The 24,333-nt window shown below is 40.3% G+C and overlaps 1 protein-coding gene across 1 annotated transcript in view; it reads right to left on the bottom strand.

Annotated features, from left to right (window-relative positions):
* LOC122794856 (latent-transforming growth factor beta-binding protein 2-like) overlaps positions 1-24,333 on the bottom strand; it is a gene marked incomplete in the record, with an annotated part of 523,235 nt that overhangs the window by 176,679 nt on the left and 322,223 nt on the right. The window contains 1 exon segment of the mRNA XM_044063459.1: positions 21,273-21,361. Coding sequence (XP_043919394.1) covers positions 21,273-21,361 — 89 coding nt within the window.

The raw sequence follows: 24,333 nt of genomic DNA, 5'->3' as shown, positions 1-24,333 counted from the left end.
ATAACTTAATTCCAGTCTTCCATTAAAACTCACTCCTCCTCCAAAACATTATTCTTCATTTACTGTTCCCACAATTTCCATTTTCTATGTAATTTGCACCTATCGTTTTCTAAAGTTCCCACTTCTAGTTCTTTTATCTTTATCTCTGGTACAATATTCAATACTTCAAATACAATTGGTTTAGACTGATTTCCACTTTCTATGAACTGCATTCTTAGCAGCCACCTGGATTAAACTTAACAAGACCTTGCTATGCCTAGGGAATTCAGATCCTGTATCCCAGCTAAAAAAAAAATAATCTCCTTCGTTCCACCCACTTGCTTACTAAATATTTCTGACAGAGTACTCTGTAGGGAATTTTTGAAGTCTGCCAACTAATTACACTTTCAAAACATATATTCCCAGTTACTTATTTGCTTCCCATCACACCTCCAACAGTTGTAATCTACCTGATGAAATGTTTAGAGTCTGCTTGGGGTATAAAAATAACTATACAAACACTTACAAGCAAAAATCCTACATCTTCTATACTTTCATGCATATTTGGTATTCATACATATCTCCTCCAAGTTTCCTTGTGAATTGCTTATCCAGTCTCTTCTCAATCTTTTCTAACCTCCTCTGATTGATTCCTATAGTTATCATGTAATACTTTACATGTCTTGCTAGTTGTCAATTTTTTAAACAGCAAATTATGTTCTAGATTCAACTAAAAACTCTACCAGTGCAGGTATACGACTTCTAATTCCCCGATCCCTTTCTCTTTGCCTGCACTCTGGTAACAATCCCTGATAGGGAATGCAGTCTAGCATGCAGTCCAAAAGTCTTCTTGGCCTCTTGCCATTCCTATTACTTTTCCCTCTCTAGTTATCTGCTCCCAATATCCTGGTTCCTTTTCCAGTTTTCTCCAGTAAATTCCAATCCCCTCTTGCCTATTCACTGTACCCCTAATTGCAGTTATCCCCATCAGCAAAATCTCCTTTCTCCATCTTCATGGTGGTTAGTTCTTAAAATACCTTCCTACTGCTTTATGAAGATATTCTGAATGGCTGCTGTTATAGTCCTTAAGGATCTGCACCCAAAATCCCACTCTCTCCTTATTTCTTCAAGTCCACCTACAGCTTTTCCACTTTGAATTACAGATTTCTACTTGCGTTATATATATGATACTTAACTGTGTAGCTCTAAAAACACCTTTTTCTATTGTAAGGACCAACGTATCCCACTTGAGTCTTGCCCCTTTCCCATCTCAGATAAAATCCTTCACCGATTTATTACTGTCCACAACTTCTACTTTGGTAGATAAAAAATGCCTGACCTGTACATAAAACTGAAGGGACTAAACATTTTCACTGCTTGCATCTTGCTATCCATATCCAAAAACAAGAGTTTCCAGTCTCTCAGTTTTTGTATTATTTTAATCTCTTCCACATATCCACAGCTGCCATAACATAATCCTTTTCAATCCATACTCCTAAATACTTCATTTTACTGTGTCCCCATAAATTTGGGTATTACTTAACCAATTTGTGTGTGTGTACACAGTTTACAGCTATAGCCTTTGTTTTATCTTCATTAATTTTATACCCTGAAAAGACTTGAAACAGTTTCAAAATGTTCTACAACACAGATATGTTCTTTTCTGATTTTATCATGTATAAAATAATAATCTGCAAATAAAGCCAACTTTTCTTGATTACGATACCAATTATATCCTTGAATTTCTGAATCCCTTATTTTCTTTCCAATGGCTCAAAATATAAAGTAAATAACAAAAGGGAAAGATGATGCCCCTTGCCTGGTTCCTCTGTTCCCAGGTGTGTACTTGACTAATGACTACAAGGGCCTTTTATGCCACAATTTATCAGAGAGGAACCCACTCACTTTAATTTTTGCCTCTCATCTCTCTCATATCCCTCTTACTTGACTCTTTTATTGCATCAGGGAATGCAAATGCTTTATTGCCCTACTCAAAATCCCAGCTTACTTTGTCGAGTGCTTTTTCCTGGATCAAGACTCACCAACAACAGTGGCATTTTCTTACATTGCGTTTCCTTCTGAATCATCATTGTTCTGTAAATAATGTCAAATGTTTGCCTCTACAAAACTACACTGATCCATATCTATCAATTTTGGCATCACCTTTGCCATTCTTATAATTATGATGAACATAAACACTTTATAATCATGGTTCAAGATTGAAATGTGCATATATGAAGCGGAGTCTGATGGGTCTTTACTGTCTTTAGATATCACAACCGCCACAGCTTTCTTCCAGGATCTTGGTGCTTTCTCTTCCTTTTAAAATATTGTTAAAACCCTTCCAGATCTTTATCACTTTCTTCCTCCTAGCTTCCAAATTTCCACAGAAATCTCTACTCCCGAAGACCTTCCTGTACATGGATTATGAGTCACCATTTTTATCTCATCTCTACATATCTTAACTGTTAATTGCTGAGCATCATCTACCTCTAACCTTGGCATACTCAAGTCTTACATAAATATTTTAATTTGTGCTCTTTCTACATTTCCATATTTCTCTGCTTTATACAAATTTTCATAGAATTTCCAAATATCTCTAATACCTCTACTTGATCTTTGGTTATTTTACTTGTTGGAGGCTTCCTAGGTTTGGCATAAACCATTTCTACTTTCTGTTGCCTATGTCGTTGTACTAAGTTTTTGTGCTCCCAAGTAATCAAAAACAGTTAACAGCAATCTTTCTAAACTCATGCATATTATCTAGATACTCCCTTATTTTCTCTTTAGCACTCTGCAGTTGTGCTGCTTTTCTATGAGATTCTCCTTATTCTGCAGTACTTTAACCTTTATCAGCATCTTTAAATAATTCCTGTTACTTCCTACTCATATATTTTTGTTTTATTTATACCCTATATTTAAACTCCACTTTCATTTTATCCCCCTTACTAGCTATAACGTCTGAAGCAATTTCTCTTCCCTGATAACACTCAAATTTCCACTACCCTTTCCTTAAATTCTTCTCTTTTTAACAGGTAGGTGGGGAAGCGCCAGTGTCTCATTTTTACTTCATTACCCCACGTTTTTATCTTTGTTATTGGTGCATGATCTGAAATAGTTATTGGATATCTGTCGACGCTTTCAATTAAATGCACGTCTCTGTGGAACAATTTCTGTCTAGCCTAGCTCAATTACTGTAACTTGAGTGACAATATGTAAATTTTCTCCGAATTTCTACTACTGAATTCACATTTTCCATTCCAAATATTTACATAAATTTCTTCAGAAATCTACCATTACATGTTACATTTTGTCTTCTAGGTTCCCCAGATACATCCATCCATCCTCACTGTTGCAGAAAAAAAAGAAAAAAAAATCCCAGTACCCATCTACAAGTAATATTTCCTGTTGAACACTATTTCTTCCCAAATTTTCTTAATCTCCATATCAATAGTTTTAGGTGGAATATAAATACATAGTAGCATAATCCTCCTCTCTCGCAAGTAGCCCCCTTGCTCCCCCAAATCTACCATTATCTTTTTTTTCCTTTGCTATCACTATTGGAGCTCCTCTAGCAACTGGTATAAGTACTACCCTTTTCCTTGTTTCCTTGATATTCTGCTGAATATCCACCCTGAAATCCTTTCTTTATCAAATTCACATGCTCACTTCTTTCCAAATGCGTCTACTGTAGCATTGGTACTTGCACGCTGGATTTCTTAATATAATTCAACATTCTTATATTTCTGTCCAGCATTATGAGGCCACTCAAATTCCAAAATAATAGGGGTAGTGTAGACATTAAAAGAACTGTCCCAAATCAGCAGCTATACCCACATGCATCACCTAAGCAAAAGTTAAGGTTATCCATGCTAAAACTGCATGTTACAGCTTCAGCTTCTTCTTACACTAACTGCTGTCTCTGCTTATCTTTACCCCCCTCCCAGATATAAAAGACGCTTATATGCTTTCAGAAAATATTAACTTTTAGCCTTAAAAAAGTGCACTGGCTATCCTTAAAACAAAATCGTACACTGTTCTAGTAAACACATTGAGGTATTTAGGTACCAGGATAACTGCTACCCTTTTACTCACTTCCAATAATTTCAGACTTTATTTTTCACAAAGCTGCTTGCTCTTGTACCTTTTAATTTTAAATTTCTCTCAGCAAACAATGTCCAGAGCTCAGGAGTCAGCTTGTCTCCATGAAAACATAACAGAATATACAGCTGACCCCAGTTGCGGACTTCTCAACTCACACTGAACATTTATTTGCTAAAGGAAAACTTTTCACCACATTCAATGTTCTCCCACTTCTACAGCACAAGTCTACACAAGAAACTTGTTACTAAGATTAAGCCAAGGGTGTTAATCCAGACATTCACCCATACAAAAGCAAGACAGTACATCTGAACCATATCTAATATAATCAGTGCAATTTTACACCCCATCCAAACAGTCTAAAATTACAGCATATTAACTTCAACATGTTTTTGTCTGGCCTTTCTTCTCTTTTTTTCACTGCAATGCCTACATTTCTTAAAACTAAAAAAGAAAAAAAGTACTCGTTTATTTTAGTATTTTTATCACATACAACAATATGTGAAAATGCTTTAGTTTAGAACATGCAATTTATATGCTAAATTGTTTTATACAAATACTGTCCCAGTCCCCCTGTATAAAACCCACTTTGGTGCGGTTTTTGCATTTGCTACTACTCAGCCAAGTTTCTTGTGGTCCTGCAGAGTGGTGCTAGCAGCAGAGAGGCAAAAAGAGTGACTGCTTACCTGATAGTGTTTTTTTCCTGCTACTACCTGTGCGACTGTCCGATCTAGCAGAAAAGCAAGTGTTTCTTCTCATTTACCTGTTTTGAACTGTTTAAAGCTGTTTTTCCACCTGCACTTTTAAAGATTGTCCTGTTTGTTGCATTTACCTGTTGAGGCTACACACTCAAGTGCACTAGCCTGTGTTACATATTTATTGCATTTTTCTGCTGTTTGCTTACAAAAAAAGAAAAAAAAAATATCCTTGTTTCCCGCCTTTCCTGACCTACAGTAGTCCAAATAGAGGCTTTGCTGTATTCTGGACTTTTGGAAAGTTCCTGTGTTGCCCATTTCCTTTCTTGGATAAAAGGAGGCTTCTTTGTTCACCAGTGGGAGTGGGGAGCTTAGAGCAGCCTATCTATCCCTGGAGGAGTGTTCCCAGCATAAGAATCTGGTAGTCTATTGGCCATTTTGGGCCAATTTCTAGCTCTTTCAAGTCCCCCTGTATAAAACCCGCTTTGGTGCGGTTTTTGCGCTTGTTACTACTCAGCCAAGCTCCTCGTGCGTGGTCCTGCAGAGTGCTGCTAGCAGCAGAGAGGCAAAAAGAGCAACTGCTTACCTGATAAAGTGTTTTTTTCCTGCTACTACCTGTGCGACTGTCCGATCTAGCTGAAAAGCAAGTATTTCTGCTCATTTACCTGTTTTGAACTGTTTAAAGCTGTTTTTCCACCTGCACTTTTAAAGATTGTCCTGTTTGTTGCATTTACCTGTTGAGGCTACACACTCAAGTGCGCTAGCCTGTGTTACATATTTATTGCATTTTTCTGCTGTTTGCTTACAAAAAAAAAAAAAAAATTATCCTTGTTTCCCGCCTTTCCTGACCTAGAGTAGTGCAAATACAGGCTTTGCTGTATTCTGGGCGTTTGGAAAGTTCCTGTGTTGCCCATTTCCTTTCTTGGATAAAAGGAGGCTTCTTTGTTCACCAGTGGGAGTGGGGAGCTTAGAGCAGCCCATCTATCCCTGGAGGAGTGTTCCCAGCACAAGAATCTGGTAGTCTATTGGCCATTTCGGGCCAATTTCTAGCTCAAGTCCCCCTGTATAAAACTCGCTTTAGCGCAGCTTTACGCATAGCGCAGCATTGGGGAGGGATGCTTAATTGGGTTTAAACCATTCTCGGCTCCACAAAGTCTGCTCTTCACTTTTTCCCTTAGAACTTCTGTAGCTCTCAAAATAAACACCCTATTCCTAATCTAAAGCCTGGCACTTGCTCACTAAAGCAATTATATAGTCAGCACTAAAAAATTGAAAGCACTACATCCTCACAAACTCCCCCTTCAGTACCTTGTTCCCCATTGGCCCTTTTTTCAATTATAAAGGAGTTCCCTATACTATTCTAGCATGTCCAAAGGTCAGTTGTCAAGCTCCTCTCCAGTCCAGCTGGTGAATCTGGGAATCTTGAGGCAATGTTACAACTGCCTCATGTACACAGACAACCCTCTCCTCCTTCCAGCAAGTTCCAACATATGTGAGAGATGCAACCATATAGCCAAACTGGAGGCTAAGCTCTCTCAACTCAGTACTGGCGTAACCAGTCAGGAGGAGAAGGTGACCACACACACTAAAATTCCAGTCTCACATAGACCTACCACAACAGCAAACCAAACACAAACACACAAAAACATACTTGGGGGCTCTAAATAAAAATCTGCCTAAGCAGCAGAGACCTCCAAAGCAGACATTCAAGCAACCACTACCCCAAAACAAAACACGTGCAACACATAGTTCACAAAGCCAGTGTGCCAAACAGTCACAGCCCTTAAGGCTAAACAACACACCTGATACACTTGTAATAGGTGATTCTATCGTCAGGCACATTGACGTCCTGCTCACCAGGCTGAACAAGGAGAAGGTCATGGTGAGCTGCCTGTCGGGCGCTAGGATCTGCCACATAACACAAGCACTCAGGTCACTCCAAGGCAAGTACAAATATGACTCAGTCATTGTCCATGCTGGTGTGAATGACCTGAGACATACCTCCCTGGACTACATGAAGAGAGACATAGAGGAGCTCTCTGAGCATGTAGCCCAGGCCGGTATGACCCTGACCTCGAGTAGCATCCTACCCTCACCAAGAATGATGCCACAATATGAAGACAAGATGATCAATTTCAACAATTAGCTTAAGTATTGGAGTCATTCAAAGGGGATCCAATGCCTGTCAGCCTGGGATGACATGCTCGACAAGCCACATTGCTTCGCTAGGGACAGCTTGCACCTGTCACCCCTGGGCTTTTGGATATTGGCAAAGGCTCTTGCCACTCCCTATAGTGCCTTTTTTAGGCAAGGCTCAAAAGACAAACCCACCTCCATAGGTATCACAAGGGAAAAGAAACTAAGGGTAATGCTACTCAACGCCAGAAGTCTAAACCTCAATATGCATGCACTCGAAACTCTCCTCAGCATGGAGAACATCGATATCTGTGCAGTAACAGAAACCTGGTTCAAGGCTCCCGAGAGCACCCCATACTTCATACCATACTTTTCTGCCCCAAAACTCAGACCAAACCAAAAAAGGAGGGGGAGTATCAATATTTGTCAAAGATACCCACACTTCCAGGTTGGTGGCACAGCACGAAGCATCGGAAACTATCCATGTGCAACTAACAGTGGGTAAAACTGCCTTCCAGTTTATAGCCTGCAACACACCTCCCTCCCAAACCCAGGAACCCCACTCGACCTTCCCGAGAACACTGGAAAATATGAACGTCTCCCCAAACACCATTATATTGGGCGACTTCAACTACCCAAACAGACTGGGAGCATTACTCTAGCTCCAACACCCTAGCCCAAAGGTTCCTAGAATTTATAAACTCAAATGCTATGGAACAACTTGTCACCACTCCCACAAGAGGGGAAAACATACTGGACCTGATCATCACCAACATGGGGACTCTATGCTCCAGACCAGAAGTGTATCCCTCACTGGTAAGATCAGACCATAAATTAAATCTCACTGGATATCCACATCCCGACCCCACTCCCTGCCCAGAAAACCACAGTGAAAAACTTCTCTAAAGCAAACTTCACACTCCTCAAAACTGAGGTGGAATCCTTCAAAGCCCCCGGGCCTGTGAAAATACGGCCCAGACTGCAGAATCCTTTAAAACGCATTCTATGAACACCTTCAGGAATGCATGGATCATGCAATCCCAAATAAAACCAAGACCCAATCCCCCAAAGGCAGGCATCCTGTCTGGTGGACCCCAGCCATAAACAAACTATACAATAGAAGGAGGAAGCTACTGCATGATAGAGCAAAATCCCTAAAAGGGAAGGCATCTCTGATCAGTATTAGCAAAAAACTATGGGCACTCAATCATCTAAGGCCAGCTTCGAGAGAAAAATTGCACAAGACACTAAAGATAATCACAAAGCTTTCTTTAGTTATGTTAGGAACCTGGGTGGAAACTCCCAGATATGCTCAGAGTTAGTCCAAAATGACAAAAAATACACTGAACCCACAGACATTGCTAACATCCTGGCTGACAGGTTCAGCACACACTTCTCCTCCCCCTCCCCCACAAAAGAGCAATTATCTATCCCAGCAGAGTGCTGCCCCCCTGACATCTCAGATGCTCAGGTGAGAGCCGCCCTCTCCAAAGCAAAAAACACAGCATCAATGGGACCAGACTGTGTCCCCGGGCTGCGTCCTACATGAACTCCAAGAACAGCTGAACCCCAACATAAAGCTACTGTTCAATCTCAGCCTTACTACAGGATATGTACCCAAAGAATGGCGTACAGCAACAGTGGTCCCTCTCCACAAAGGTGGTGCCTCAACAGATCCTGGAAACTATCGCCCCATAAGCCTGACTAGCTTGGTCTCCAAAGCTATGGAGAGGATCATCATGGAACTCATAAATAAAGACATTGGGGACCTACAGACACTGGATCCTACCCAGTTCAGCTTTGTGAAGGGCAGGATCCTGCCTCTTAAACCTGGTTGATTTCTTTGAAACAGTCACCAAGGCCATTGACGAGGGGAAGGTGGTCCACACAGCTAACCTGGACGTCACAAAAGCCTTCGATACAATACCCCACTTGGGCATCATAGATAAGCTATCCAGCTTAAATATAAACCCCTATTTCACCAGATGGGTTGCAAACTGGCTCAAGGACAGAACCCACATGGTCAGAACTGCTGGAGCCATGTCAGACTCCAAACCAGTTACAAGTGGCGTCCCACAAGGCTCAGTCCTGTGACCTCTCGTTCGGCATATATTTCTCAGAGGTACAGGCCAACACGGGAGGACTGTGGTTGACCAAATTCGTGGATGACTGCAAATTGGGCGCCATAATCGACTCTCCAGCTGACACAAGCATCCTCCAAAAGGGTCTCATAGAAACAGATAACTGGTGCCAGAGCCATGGCCTCAAGCTAAACGTCAAAAAGTGTATAGTCATCTCCTTTGGCAAAAACAAAGTGCCCACAAATTACCACATAGGTGGTAATCCATTAAGTACAGAAGTAATTAGGGACCTGGGGACACAAGTTGATAGCAATCTCTCATTTGACAACCATGTGGCCAAAGTGGTTAGAAAAACCTTCTATATAGCCCACCTAATCATGAAGGGATTCACATCTAGATCAAGGGAGGTCATTGTGCCTCTTTACTCATCCCTCATCAGGCCCATAATTTAATACAATGCCCCTTTCAGGATGTACCTTACCAGACAACTGCAGCAACTGAAAAGATCCCAAAAGTACCTCACCAAGAGGATCAAAGGGCTCAAACAGATGCCATATGCTGCCCAGTTAAAGAAACTCCAGCTCTACTTGGATGCATACCGCCTGCTTAGAGGGGATCTGTGCCTGACGTATAAAGCCATGTCCAACCCGGAATTAATGGACATGCTGCACCTCAGAAAATCCAAATCCCATCAAGCTACGCGCTCGAGGGACTTGAACCTCAGCACTGAAATAAATAGGACATGCTGGAGGGACAGATTAATAACCCAGAGGCTCCCTTCACTCTAAAATAGAATCCCAGTCCAAGTTAGGCAGAGTCCCTCACTGACTCTCTTCAAAAGAAATCTTGACGAGTGGATGGGAGATCGTAGGTTTACCCCGGGAATCACTTCTGTGTCACTGCTAAACAGAGGCACAGTAAACTAACCTCGAAAAAGGGCATAGTAAAATATTTAAAATGGGTGGCGAAAGCCAAACACACTCTGGCTAGGCTTACAAATGCCCTAGGGCAGATAGCCTAGTATGAACCTATGAACCTACTGTTAAGAGCAACAATTGTTTTACTTACTGTTGCTCTTTTTTCCCCATTTTAGTGTCGTTCAAAACATTAATGACATGAAGTGGGGTGTATGCCTTTAATCTCCCCACAAAATGAACAAAGTCAACCAAAGTCCAATCTTACTCAGGTACTTTTAACTGTAAAGTCATAGTTCACAAATGTGATCGATGCTTTACAGTTTCACATTTACTCAGTAATTTTAGTGTTGCTGGACATCTTCCTGTTCATCCCCACTTCCCAACCCAGACTCTGGCTCAAAGTCCAAGGTACTCCCAATTCTTCCAGTCAACTCCTGTGCTATTTTCTCTCAAGTATTTTCCTTTGGAACATTGGAAAATGTTTAACTGGCAAACTTTCTATGGGCTTTATAATCAGAAGAATGTGAAGCAGAATACCACTCTGTTTGATGGCTCACTTTTTCTTGGACAAACATTTGTATTGTTCCTTCACCTGTTCTGCATAAAAAAAAATACTTTCATCCTCCAGGAAATATTCTGAAGATGGCTGGATACAGCAGCCTGAATCATACACCTGCCTCGAACAATTCCCTGACTGTTGGGAAAAGTTGCTTTGCTTTTCTCTGGTGTACAGTGAATAATCATTTTCCACAAACACACTACCATCTCTAATTTTTAATACTTTGACCTTCAGACTGTTTTGTCTGTATCAATGCTTTCTGCTGTTAGGATTGCATCTTTACTAATGCAGGTCTTACTTATTTTCTCATGGCCAGGATTGGAGCATACACATGCTATGCCCTTTCAATTAATAAATTCTGCTGTCTGTTCCTTCCATTTTCGCTAGTACAGCAGAAAATCTCAGGTTTTCTCTGTGCGCTGTTCCTCTAACTCTACCATTTTTGAACAGTTTCATACTCGGCCAACAGTTTCTTTATTTTTACCTCTGATTTTTGCAGTTTTATCAGTTCATCTGAACAGCTATTTAAATCTTCTTCTATTTTTTCCAACCTTTTGTTATTTTAGTTGATACTCTCCTTCAGTGCTTAATTTTATTTTAATCATCTCTGAGCACATTCGATTTATTCTTTTCCTCTAAACTACTGGAAGCATTCTCTTGTATGAAAGCCAGAACTTGAAATGCTTTTTTGCTGAACAGCTGCAGAACTCTTCCCAGTCAGTGTTTTCACTTCACTTTTTCTAGTTGATTTTCTTTCAGACTCCCTAAATTTCCTCTTTGCTGGCATCCAGGCAGTGCACTTACTAGTCAGTAACTGAATTTTACTAAAAGGTTCACAATTACTACCCCTTATCTCTCAGTTTGTTTTTTTCACATTGGGAGAGCTAAATTAAACGGTTCATCAGTGTGCAGTTATCTTGGAAGTCCCACTGTGCAAATATTAGTAGAATAGGACTATATGACAACAGTGTTGCAGAAAATGCTCATATAAGTGCTTCACTGGAGATTAGTTCTAGTTCTGCAATATTCAGTACATGAACAATGCATGATTTATTTTCTATTAACAATGAACTACATGAAAACAATACTAGTAATTGTGTTGGGATTGCTCAACCTTATTTGCCATCTTTTTTTTCCCTTTGTGTGTGTATATACATATATATATGTGTGTGTGTGTGTATATATATATATATATATATATATATATATATATATGGATCTACTTTTAAATACCAACATTTTCTAATCATGAAAACCAAGATACCGCGACTGGAATGTCAAAATCTTAAAATACTGAAATGTAAAAACATCGAAGGTCGAAATATTGAAAGTTCAGAATTCTGAGTGTTAGACTGGAATTTAAAGTGCTGAGCTTTTCATACCAATAATACTGCAGGAAATCTGAATTTAGTGTTTGTAAATGCAGTATGTCTCTTTAAATTTGTATAGGAAGTATGTTTACAAATATGGCGGATGTTTTGTATGATCCCGGCAGTAGTGGATGTGTGTACCATACTATAACGTAAGAAAATTATATATGCCCTTTTTCTCCACTGTAGTTCCCGAGTTGGTATATATAGTAGGGGGGGATGTGGGTGGGTGCAGCCCACCACTTAGGTTGGTTTTAGATAGCCTGGTTTGCAGAAGGAAGGTAAGTGAGTAGTTATTTAATTTTTACAGAGTTCTTGTTTGTGTTTTGAAGTATACAGTGTTTTTTTTTTTTGTACAGTACTGCTTTGGTGTAGAGAGTTATATTGTCAGGTTTGCACATTTTCAGTATTTTGAGTGTTGGTGTTTTGCAGTTTCAGTAATTTAAGATTACGATGTTCAGATTAAAGTATTTAAACATAGATTCACATATATACATATACACACACATATATATATATATATATATATATATATGTATACACACATATATATATAAATATGTATATATTTTATTTTATTTATTTATTTTACATTTGTTGACCGGGCTAGTCTGGCTGGATACATGTCCATTTTCAGCAGAGGCTCGAGGAGAAAAGCTCCACTATATACTGGTACATTACATAAAAATCGATTACTATAAGATACAGCTTATAAGGATTAAAGAACAAAATGAATGAATGATATTCACAATATGGAAGCATTTTTATAGAAATGTACAGTTCTTAAATTACAACAATTGTACAGAATATGTAAATACTTAAATTTCTAAAAATAGTAGAATCAGAACTGGATTAAAGTAGAGAGGAAAAGAGTGGAGGAGTAAAAGAGTGAAAATAAGATAGTCAGGTGTACTGCAGGAACAAAGCCAATGATTTTGGAAGTACAGTTTGATTTTCTGTTTGAAAAGTGGCAGAGATGTAGTCAGAGTTATGTCACTAGGTAAGAGATTCCAACTTCTACCTACAGTGTTAGTGAAAAGAGAATCACCAGCTGAGTTGTTGGACTTTATAGATCTGTCCATGAGTTTACAAGAGGAGCGAAGGGAGTTAAGATTGTTATAAGGGATTAAAAGTTGAGAGAGTATCGGGGTGTTGTCAGGTTGGTGTAATATTCTATGGGCAATAGAGAGTTGAAAAATTACCAGGTAGTTTTGGAATTCAAGCCAGCCTAGTAGTTTTAAGTTAAGACAATGGTGGGTTCTGAAGGGGTTACCAGTGGCGAAGCGGGCAATGTTGTTATAGCAAGTTGCAAGTTTGTTAAGATTAACTTTCTTGAGGTTGGTATAAATAGGGGAGGCATATAGGAGAGTTGATAAAAGATGAGATTGGGCAATCTTGGTTCTAGTTGCTGGGGTTAGAAAAGGTTTAATAAGATATAGGGATCCTATTTTTCTGTTAACTAACTTGATGTTGTTGTTAATGTGTTGATCGAAGGACAGATTATTGTTGATGGTTATTCCTAACAGTTTTGTTGTTGAATCAGGTGAGATGATAGTGCCATTGTTTGAGGAGATGGTGAAGTTTAAAGGGGGGGACCGAGTGGTGGGGGAGAAAAGGAAAAGTTTAGTTTTTTTGGCACTTAGTAGGAGAAACCGTCTAGAGAACCATGTTTCTACAGTATTTAAGATATTTTGGGTAAGTGAGATCAGTTCTGTAGTGGATGGTGCAGAACAAATAAGGGTCGAGTCGTCTGCGTATTGAATGCAGGTTGCTTGAGGGATTGCAGACTGAAGATCATTAATGAAGAGGGAGAAGAGAAGTGGACCAAGAATGGAGCCCTGAGGAACTCCAATGGAAACAGGCAAAAGTGAAGAGATGTGGTTTTCCCATAGAACAGCTTGTTGTCTGTTGCTAAGATAAGATCTAAACCAATTAATGGCTAGGTTATCACAAGAGAGAGATTCAAGAATGTTAATTAAGAGAGAGTGGTTGACCATGTCGAAAGCTTTAGAGATCAATGAAAAGAGCGGAAGAGAATATTATTGTTGCGATTCTTGTTGATAGTATCTACAAAGGAAAGAAGGGCAGTGGTGGTACTGTGATGAGGTCTAAAGCCATGCTGACAGTTTGCTATTATGTTGTGTAGAGAGAGAGAGTGCACAAGTTGCTGGTGAATACATTTCTCCATAATTTTTGCTAGGGGTGAGAGGACAGCAATTGGTCTAAAGTTGTAATAGTCAATGGAGTTACCACCTTTATGTAGTGGGATAATATAAGAGACTTTCCAGATGTCTGGGATGGTCCCCTCTTGGATAGTTCTGTTTATGAGTATGGATATAGGGTATGCAATTTCTTTGGCTGCCTTCTGAAGGTAAAGAGAAGGGAGCTTGTCAGCAGAAGGGGTACAAGGTTTCAGTTTGTGAATGAGTCTGTAGATGAAAGAAGTAGATATAGGATTTAGAGAGAAGTTGTAAGAAGAGTTAGCTATGTTATTTGGATTGTAGTAGTTACTGGTGTTCATTTGTTTAGCTAGGGATTGAATAGTTTCAGAAAAAAAAAGAGTTGAAAGCATTTGCAGTTTGGAGAGGGGTCTCTGGGTCGGCATTTAGTGGGGAAGGAGTTTTGGCTGTTCCTGGGGAAAGGAGTCTATTTACTGATAACCAGAATTGTCTAGAATTGTTAAGATTAGTTTGCTGAAGTTCGCAGTAGAATTTTTCTTGTCAGAGATTATTGATTTCTTAGCCAGATTTCTAAGTTGGCGGTAGTGAAGAAAATCTGGGCTGTTTCTGTGGCATCTCCATTTGGTCCAAACTTTATTTCTAGCAAGAATGAGTTTTTTAGTATTGTTGGAAAGCCATGGGGCTGTTTTAGACTTCATTCTAATGGAACGCTCTGGAGCATGTTTATCAAGAATGGATAAGAAGGTAGTATTAAAGAATAAAACTGCATCCTCAAGAGGAAGTGATTTTAAGCAATTCCAATTACATGTGCTGAGTTCAGCTCGAAAAAGGTCTATATTAAAATTCTTGGTAGAGCGAATTTTTCTTATATTTGGGAGGTTTACACAATCTGACTTTTCTCTAGTAATATAGGTTAGGGAGTGGTCACTGACATCGTCTGGCATGGTACCTACTTTATACATTTTGTTGACTTTGTAAGTATCCAGTCTAATATACTCTCTCTCTTACTGGGCTTATTGACTCTTGTAGTTGAGGTAACAGTTTGGGTGAAACCATGTAGGTTAATATGAGAGGAGGGATTTTCAGCATTAATAGTATTCCAGTCTATGTTAAAGTCGCCTAGAATTATAGTTTCTTGGGGGTAGGTGGTAGAAACCCAGCTAAGAAAGTCTTCTAATATAGGAATATTGTTACCTGGAGGTAGATACAAGCATATAATATAAAGGGCTTTTTTAGCATTTAGTTGGAGTTTAGTAATGATGGCTTCTATTTTGCTATCTTGGTTTGGACATGCTGGTCCATATATATTAAACACAAACATTTATATATATATATATATATATATATATATATATATATATATATATATAAATATTTACATACATACCTGCTGGCTGACACCAGCCCCAGCTTTCATGCAACTGACTAGCACACCCCGTTGGGATCATAGGAGGTTACTAGGCTAATGCCCTCAGGATCCCTACAAGCCTAGCCAAGTTCAACCCCTGTTCCCAGGGTGTCTGGTTCAAGCAGACGCTAAGATCAGCACCTATTGCCCCTGTCCATGAGGAACACAGGTGGAAACCTGGGGTGAATTCCCGGTTACCCATCCAATCACCCAAATTATCCTTAAATAGGGCCAACAAGGAGCTTTGCTTAACATGAATAGGAAGCTTGTTCCAAAGGTGGGGTAATCTATAGGAGACAAATCTGTCTCTCCAGCAAGTTCTGTTGATGTCACATACCAGGTTAAGGTCCTCTGAGAGAGTGATTGTGTGCCATTTGACTTGCAAATGTGCATTTCCATTAAAGCTGAGTCGGAGATTGCTCTATATGCAAGGCATAGGTTACTTCTGAGCAGTCTGTATGCCACAGAGTAAAGTGACAATGATTTCAGTTTGCCCGCATAAGACAGATCTTAAAGACCCTGAATTTTTCTGTAAGGAACCTTTGTGGTCTCTCCAAATGCTGAAGGTGTTTGGAAAGGAAAATACCAAAGGGAGAACTGTACGTTATTATTGGAGGAGTACGAGGGGTTACAACCTTTTTTTTCTGTAGGCAATGCCCTTACTTATGACATGAGCAACATAAAATTCCCTTTTTACCTCTGTGGAGATATGGTGATCGAAGTTAAGGTTGCTGTCAACCTCTGTGCTCAGATCTCTCACCACTGACTGTGTGCTTAGGGTATTGCTACTGATGTGGTAGTTTGCAGGATCACCACCCTTGCCAAAGGGGATAGTAATGCATTTTTAGCATCAAGTTTAAGACCATGACTTTAGCACCAGTCAGTAGTCTGCATAAGACCTCCTTGCAGGATTTCTTCAGAATAAAATCAAGTTACACACTGAGTCTTATATAACCAGTGCAATAAATCAATTAAAAAACTCTAAAATGTACATCCACTTTTAAAGATACTGGCTCCCTTAATGCATTTTGCTAGCAAGTCATGTAATTTTGACCATAGGTGTTATATCTCTTTATATTTTCATAACCAAGAACAACTAAAATCAATAACATTCTTATCATGGTTGTAAAAGACATGGAATATTTAAATGCAGAAGTCTGCTTTTAATTTAAAAAAAACTGCTAAGTGAAACCATATCATTAAGCCCTGGGCTAGTGGTGGCATTGACCCTCAATTGCCATAATAGTTTATACTCCAGTAAAAGGTTAATAAGGCCACCCCTTTCGTCTATGATGATTTGTTCAAGAACTATAAACTTGAAATAGTGACCTGGGTGAAGGTTGATATGTTTGGCTAATGCATTTGTAATGTTACATTTATCTATATCATAAATATGTTGATAAATGCGGGTTCTAAAAGCATTTTTGTTTTTTCCGATATAGAAGCACACACAAGTCTGACAAATGCTGGCATAAATGACTTTTTTACTACCACAATTGTATTTCTGAAGTAGTCTAACCCATCCGTATCCTTTGAGTAAAACCCTGTCTCCCTCTAATATGTGCTTACACTGTGTGCACTGCCCACATTTGGTAATTTTTTCTAGTCTACCAGTGGTACTACTAAATGGATTTCTTTCAAGGATATTCTTAATGCTGCCGTCCTTTCTGTAAACCACTATGGGGGCTTCACTAACCTTCTGACCTATGCGTTCATCACTGTTGAGGATGAACCAGTTTTTGAAAACAATGTCCCGAATCAGTGGGAACTGTGGAATGTATGTGAGGATGAGCCCATTGTGAAAATGACCAGTATGGTTGTTGCTGTTCCCCAACGGTGCACACAATCTGGTAATATCAATTCCTAATAAGGGATAGAAATGTCCCTCTAATCTCTTTTTAGTAACTTCTTCCAACAAAGGTGTAACAAATTCTTTTGGATATCCTCTTCTTAAAAGCATACTCAATAAAACATCCCTTTCCTTCTGGAAATCTTCCATCCTGCTAACCATGTGGGCTAGTCTCACCCCCTGGCCTTTGACTAAGGATCTTTTTTGATGCACAGGGTGCCCACTCTCAAAATGGAGAAGGGAGTTTGAGTATGTAGGTTTGCGATAGATGGTGGTCATAGTTAAAAATTGACGAAAGCATTCAATAAAAAATTTTTACTTTTCCTGGTCGTTCAGTTCGCTTTGTATTTTCTTACCTTCTTGCAGGATGTTGACATCACTAGGGGTTTCAATGACTGCTCCCAGTTTACAGTCATCAGCAAACTTTGTCAGCCACAGTCATTTAGCTTTAGCCTGTACTTTGGAGAAGTAGATTCCAAATAGTAGGAGTCCTATAACCAATTCCGGTGGAACACCACTGGTTATGGGTCAGCTGGAGGAGGTGGAGTCCCCTATTTTGACTGTATGAGTTTTATCAGTGAGCCAGTTTGCAACCCACATGACAATGTATGGGTTGAAACCCAACTGGGTAACTTTATCAATGATGCCTGAATGGGGGATTTTGTCAAAAGCCTTAGCTAAGTCTAGGTAGGCCTTATGCACGGATTTGCTCTCGTCTAGGGCTTTGGTGACTGTCTCAAAGAAGTCCACCAAGTTTAACAGGCATGATCTCCCCTTGAGAAAGCCAAACTGGGTGGGGTCAAGCATTTGGAGATTTTCTATATCTTTGCTAATAAAGTCGATGATGATTCCTTCCATGGCCTTGCAGATAAGGCTGGTCAATCTAATGGATCTATAGTTCCCGGGTTCCCTGGATGCACCCACTTTGTGCAAAGGGATGACAGTAGCTGTTTTCAGTTCTGCTGGGATGATGCCAGTAGTTAGACTGTGAATAAAACGCGTTCCCTATGGTGATGCTAATTCTTGTTTTTACCCATGTAGAACACAGCCTGGGATGTTGCCCGGTCCCAAACAGGCTGTGTTTTTGACCTTGAAGAGGGCATTTAAGACCTGCTCCTTGGAAATACTGTGGGGGACAGGTGTTAGGGATGCTTTGGGGTATATGTGATGGGGACAAGGGAGTGATGTTTTCACTGAACCTGTCAGGCCAGCAGGTTTGCTATAGCCACAAGTTCTATATATGTAGTACCATTAACTAAGAGTTCAGCGCAAATCTGCGCCTTACCTTTGAGGTTACGGACGTAACTATTTTTATTTTTTAATTTACATTTGTTTACCGGGCTAGTCTAACTGGATATATTTCCATTTTCAGTAGAGGCCCAGGGAGAAAACTTAGTAACTAAAGAATGTCTTGTGGTTATCCTTAGTTAGAGGAAGCTAATTTGAATTTTAGTTAGCTTTGGAGGACTTCACTAGGAGTCTTATTTGCTTAAGTTGAGAAGGGAGTGTTTCCAGTTTTGAGACATCTTAGACAGCAATTTCTTTCTCCCATTGTATAGCCTATTAGTGCCAGTTGTCCACCAGGCAGGTTTGTTTTTCCTTGAAGGCTTTGCTTTGATCAGGCACGGCAGTGTCAATACAACTTGTACAGGTGCTCATATAAAGCACTGGTGTGTAACTCAGCATCGGTATCTGTTGCATCAGTGGGGGAAGGGGCTATGAAGCTATACATGCTGTCACATAAGATGTAATAATTGGCCTTGGAGAAGTATTTTAGTCTAGTAGTTGCTGGGGGGGGGGGTCTTGTGTTATAGTTACTTCTAATGAAACTGATTTGTGGTCAGATCTCACCAGGGATGACCACACACTGGGGGTGGTGCAGCGGTCCTCCATGTTGGTGAGCACCAGATACAGGATGTTTGAGCCACTTGTGGGTGTGTCAACAAGCTGGTTCAGGGCACTGCAGTTAAAGAGCAGGAACCTTTGGACAAGTGAGTTAGAATACGTATAACTTACCCAGTCAATGACTGGGAAATTAAAGTTACCCAAAACCTGGGTGTTGGGTTGTATCTTGATTGACTCAAGTAGATTCAAGTAGGCTGAGTGGATGTCGTGATTCATGGAGGGGGTCCTATAGCTGGCAATGACCTGAAGAGGGGTCTTACAGTCAATTGCACCTGAAGTAATTCAAGCGAATCGTGTTGTTTAACCAATCTAGAGATGTTATTTACCTTTAATGAATATTATTAATACACCACTTCCTTTAGTTCTCACACCTTCAGTTTGTGGTCTGAACGTGTGGAAGGAAATGTAACCTGGTACAGCTGAGGTGCTCTCTACAGCCTTAAACCAGGTCTCAGTGACTGCACAAATGTCAGCATCTTTCAAGGTGAGGACTGCTTCCAGCGAGTGCAGTTTCTGGTTTAGACTCCTAGCGTTCATCAGCATAACCTTGATGTTATTTTTAGAGGGCATTTTTACATCAGCAAAAGATGGCCTGGTTTACTGCTCAAGTTACACAAACAGAACTAGATTCAGCAGGTCTGAATCTACTCTATGCTACAGCAAACATAGTGCAACCGTTTCAGAAAATGGTGAAAGTCATCCTCCAGGTAGCCATAAAGGATTTTCGCATTTAAGCCTAATCGCTCCCCCTGGCAGTTTACAAGCACACTGACATAAGTGAGGGCTTGCTGCACACTTTGCTTTGTAGATGTGCAAGTGTCTGCACTCATACACTATCACAGGTGCAGTGTGAACATAGTTTGACACAGCCAAGCACATATCTTCAGCCCATACACTCCATACTCTGCACATCTCTCTCGAGTAAGTGGTGGCCTGTAGTGAGCTGGTCTACCTTCCGCTACCTAGGACAGCAAACCCACCATTCACCTGGCTCTTCTAGTATCCAAGCTGCTACATGACTGCTGGTTATTTTGGTAGTTGCCGTCTCCATTCACCATCACTTATACATGCTTCTCTTCAGTCTTCTGCCTCACATCACCGTGTTCATGTACTAAATTACTAACAATGTTGTACAGAAGAAAAAGCCATATGCAAACTCCTTTTACTATATATAGGGGCCCAGCTAGGATTTTTGGAACTACGCAAGTTGTACTCTTCCTTGAAGAACTTCAATAATATAGCCTCCCACAAGAAATAATTTAAAAGCACTCCTTTTCAATATTTAAAAAAAATCCTGAAAAGGCGGACATCAGTAAAAGCATTACATTCTGAAAAAAGCCACTATGCCACTATTCAGTAAAGTTTGTAGCATAATAAAATAAAACCATGGTAAAGGACTAAAGGACTATTTCTTGCAAAACATGTACCTTTCAACACACACGTGAACATAACCAGATACATTTATTCTTCTTTGCACTAAGTATTACACCTTTCAGAATTATTGGTTACAGTCACCTGCTGGGGTATCTATATCAAAGAAAATGTTACTGATACAGAGGTATTAAACACATTCAAAAGTTAGACTGGTGAAAAACATACTGCCTGAGCCATACTTTTGGAAATCATACCAATGGAACATTTGAGGAAAATCAACAATTTTTTTTCAGGGGGGCAAAACCACCCTGCATCCCATACATGCAAAGGACTTTGCTGCCTCACTCCTCTTACCTATACACAGTACAAAGTTCAAAGGGAATCAAAAGAGACATCTGCTGATAGACATTAAAAATTCTTAATTCTTCTTGACCCTGGTGATTGTTTGTGGCTGAAGTTCACCAGTAAGCTGCTTTATATGAATAAATTTGGCCATAGTGCACTAAAAATATTATAAAATAAAAAAATACTTGGCTTATACTAATAGCTCAAGGCAACTCAAGTAAGCAAAATATGCTAACTCATCAACACCAACAGTGATGAAATGCCCATTTTTCACAATTCTACTTATCTGAATTTTACTCTAATGGAAAACAGGAGGGCCTACATTTTCTTTGTGACTTAAAATAAAGCAAAGCACACCAATGCAGAATCTTACCTCGGTGACAGAGTTCACAATATGTAGATGCTTGACGGACTGCTTCTGCTCCAGAAGGGCAAGGTGTACAATAGATGCAGCTATATGTACTAATACAGCAAGAATCAAAACAAAAATGGAGCAATTAGCTACATCACAGAAGACATTAACGGAATGTGTTACACATTATTAGTATGATGCTGTGAAGCACAAATAGGTAAATTATGTTCAAAGATGAAAAAGTGAGCAATGTCTGCTGCAGATATAAAGCAACAGCAAAACATGGGCAACCTCAACAATAGGTGAAACACTGTGAGCAGTATAACAGGCTAAAGAGCCCGTTACTGCATAAATGAAGCAAATGGTACTCAGAATGTGCAAACCTTTAAACTCTGGCATCTGGAATGATAAAAGCTGAGGTTAGCTCTTCACTTGAAGAAAATGTTTCTCAATTTCTCTTTCATTTCCCTGCTATAAAAAACGCATTTGTCTGGTTGTGCGCTCCGGGTAGCTAGGGTATATCTATTCCCGGCTCCACAAAGTCTCCTTCAATTTTTCCCTTGGAACTAGACAAACGTTCAAGTTAAGCACTCAAGCCATTCATTTCTCAGCTGGCACTTGCTCAAAACTCATAGCAAGCACTTATAAACCCTAGCACTACAGAAGGCCATTCAGTAAAACAGTTTACTGTACCTATCCAAGCATGTCCAAAGGGCAGTTTCAGGTGTACTCTCCAATCCAACTGGTGAATCTGGGCATTTTGAGACAATGTTACAACTGCCTCATGTACACAGACAACCCTCTCCTCCTACCACCAAACACTAATACATGCAAGAGATGCAATTATACAGCCAAACTGGAGGCTAAGCTCTCTCAACCCAAGACTGGATCAGACAGTCAAGAGGAGAAGGGAAATACTGGCATCACACCACCAGTCTCACATAGACTCATTAAACCAGCACTGGCAAAAAACACATGTAATTACATGAAAACATACTCAGAGATTCTAAATAAAAATCTGCAAAAGCAACAGAGCCCTCCAAGGCAGACATCCAAGCAACCTCCACCCCCAACACAAACCATGAAACACATACGTCACAAAACCAGTGTGCCACACAATCACAGCCCTCAAGGCAAAATAACATAACCAACATACTAGTAAATAGGTGACTCTATAGTCAGAGGCACACTGATGTCCCACTCACTAGGCTGAAAAAAGAGAAGGTTACTGTTAGCTGCCTGTTAGGTGCCAGGATCTGCCACATAACACAAGCACTCAGGTCACTCCAGAGCAAGTACAAATACGACTCTGTCATTGTCCATGTTGGTGTGAATGACCTGAGCCATACCACTCTGGACTACATGAAAAGAGACATGGAAGAGCTCTGATTATGTAGCCCAGGCCGGTGTGACCATGACCCTGAGTAGCATCCTGCCCTCACCAAGAATGATACCACGGTATAAAGAAAAAATTATCAGTTTCAACAATCGGCTAAGTTTCTGGTGTCATTCAAATGGGGATCCAGTGTGTGTCTGCCTGGGATGACATGCTCGACAAGTCATGCTGCTTCGCTAGAGAAGGCTTGCACCTGTCACCCTTAGGCTTTCGAATACTGGCCAAGGCTCTTGCCACCCCCATAGTGCCTTTTTTAGGCAAGGCTCAAAAGACAAACCCACCACCGTAAATAGTACAAGTAACAAAAATCTGAGGGTAATACTACTCAAAGCCAGAAGTCTAAACCTCAAAATGCATGCACTCAAGGCACTCCTCAGTATGGAGAAAATCAATATATGTGCAGTAACAGAAACCTGGTTTAAGGCTACAGAGAGCACCCCAGCACTACCAGGCTACAACTCATACCATACATTTCGGCCACAGAACCCGGACTGAAATACAAAGGCGGGGGAGTTTCCATATTCATCAAGGATACACACACCTCCAGGTTAGAGGCACAGCACGATGCTTCAGAGATTATCCACGTGCAACTAACAACGTGCAAAACTGCAATTCAAATTGTAGCTTGCTACAGATCACCCACCATATCCCAGGACCCCCATTCCACATTTCTGAAAACACTGGGTAACATAAAACCTACCATCCTACCAAACACCCTAATATTGGGTGATTTCAACTACCCAAACATTAACTGGGAGAACTACTCGAGTACTAACTCCCTTGCCCAACATTTCCTAGAATTTATAAACTCAAATGCCCTGGAACAACTGGTCAGCACTCCCACCAGAGACGACAACATATCGGACCTGGTCATCACCAACATGGGTGACCAGTGTTCCACACCGGAGGTCAACCCCTCACTGGTTAGATCTGACCATAAACAAATCAAGCTGGATATCCACATTCCTCCCCCACCCCCCGGACTAGGAAACCACCGTGAAAAACTTTTCAAAAGCAAACTTCCCATTACTTAAGAAGGAGTTGGAAAGTTTCAAAGCCCCCATGCTAAAGGATAATGCTGTCCAAGCTGCTAAATCCTTTACTAATGTATTCGACGGGCACCTACAAGAATGCATGGATCGTGCTATACCAAGCAAAACCAAGACTCACTCCTCCAAGAAAAGGAAACCAGTCTGGTGGACCCCTGCCATAAACAAGCTATACAATAGAAGGAGGAAACTAGTACAGGAAAGAGTAAAATCCCAAGAAGAGACGACATCCCTGATCAGTATCAGCAAGAAACTACGATCCCTCATAAAATCGTCCAAGGCAAGCTTTAAAAGGAAACTTGTCAAGGACTCCAAAGATAACCACAAGGCATTCTTTAGCTATGTCAAGAATCTAAGTGGCAATGCTCAGATCTGCTCAGAGTTAGTGCAGAATGGCACAAAATATATTGAACCAACTGATATTGCCAACATCCTGGCAGACAGGTTCAGTGCAAACTTCACCCCCCTCTCACCCCCAAAAGGGCTCATAACCATACCAGAATATAGAGCCCCTGAAATCACAGACACTAGGGTTAAAACAGCCGTCTCCAAAGCCAAAAACACAGCATCAATAGGATCGGACGGTGGTCAGAGACTGCATCCTACACAAGCTCAAAGACGAACTAACTCCTCACCT

The sequence above is a fragment of the Protopterus annectens genome, chromosome 2.part1 (genome assembly GCF_019279795.1).
Source record: "Protopterus annectens isolate FY-2018-M chromosome 2.part1, PAN1.0, whole genome shotgun sequence".
NCBI lineage: Eukaryota > Metazoa > Chordata > Ceratodontiformes > Protopteridae > Protopterus > Protopterus annectens.
Note: the sequence above shows the minus strand (reverse complement) of the source record. Positions and strands in the feature narration are given on the sequence as shown.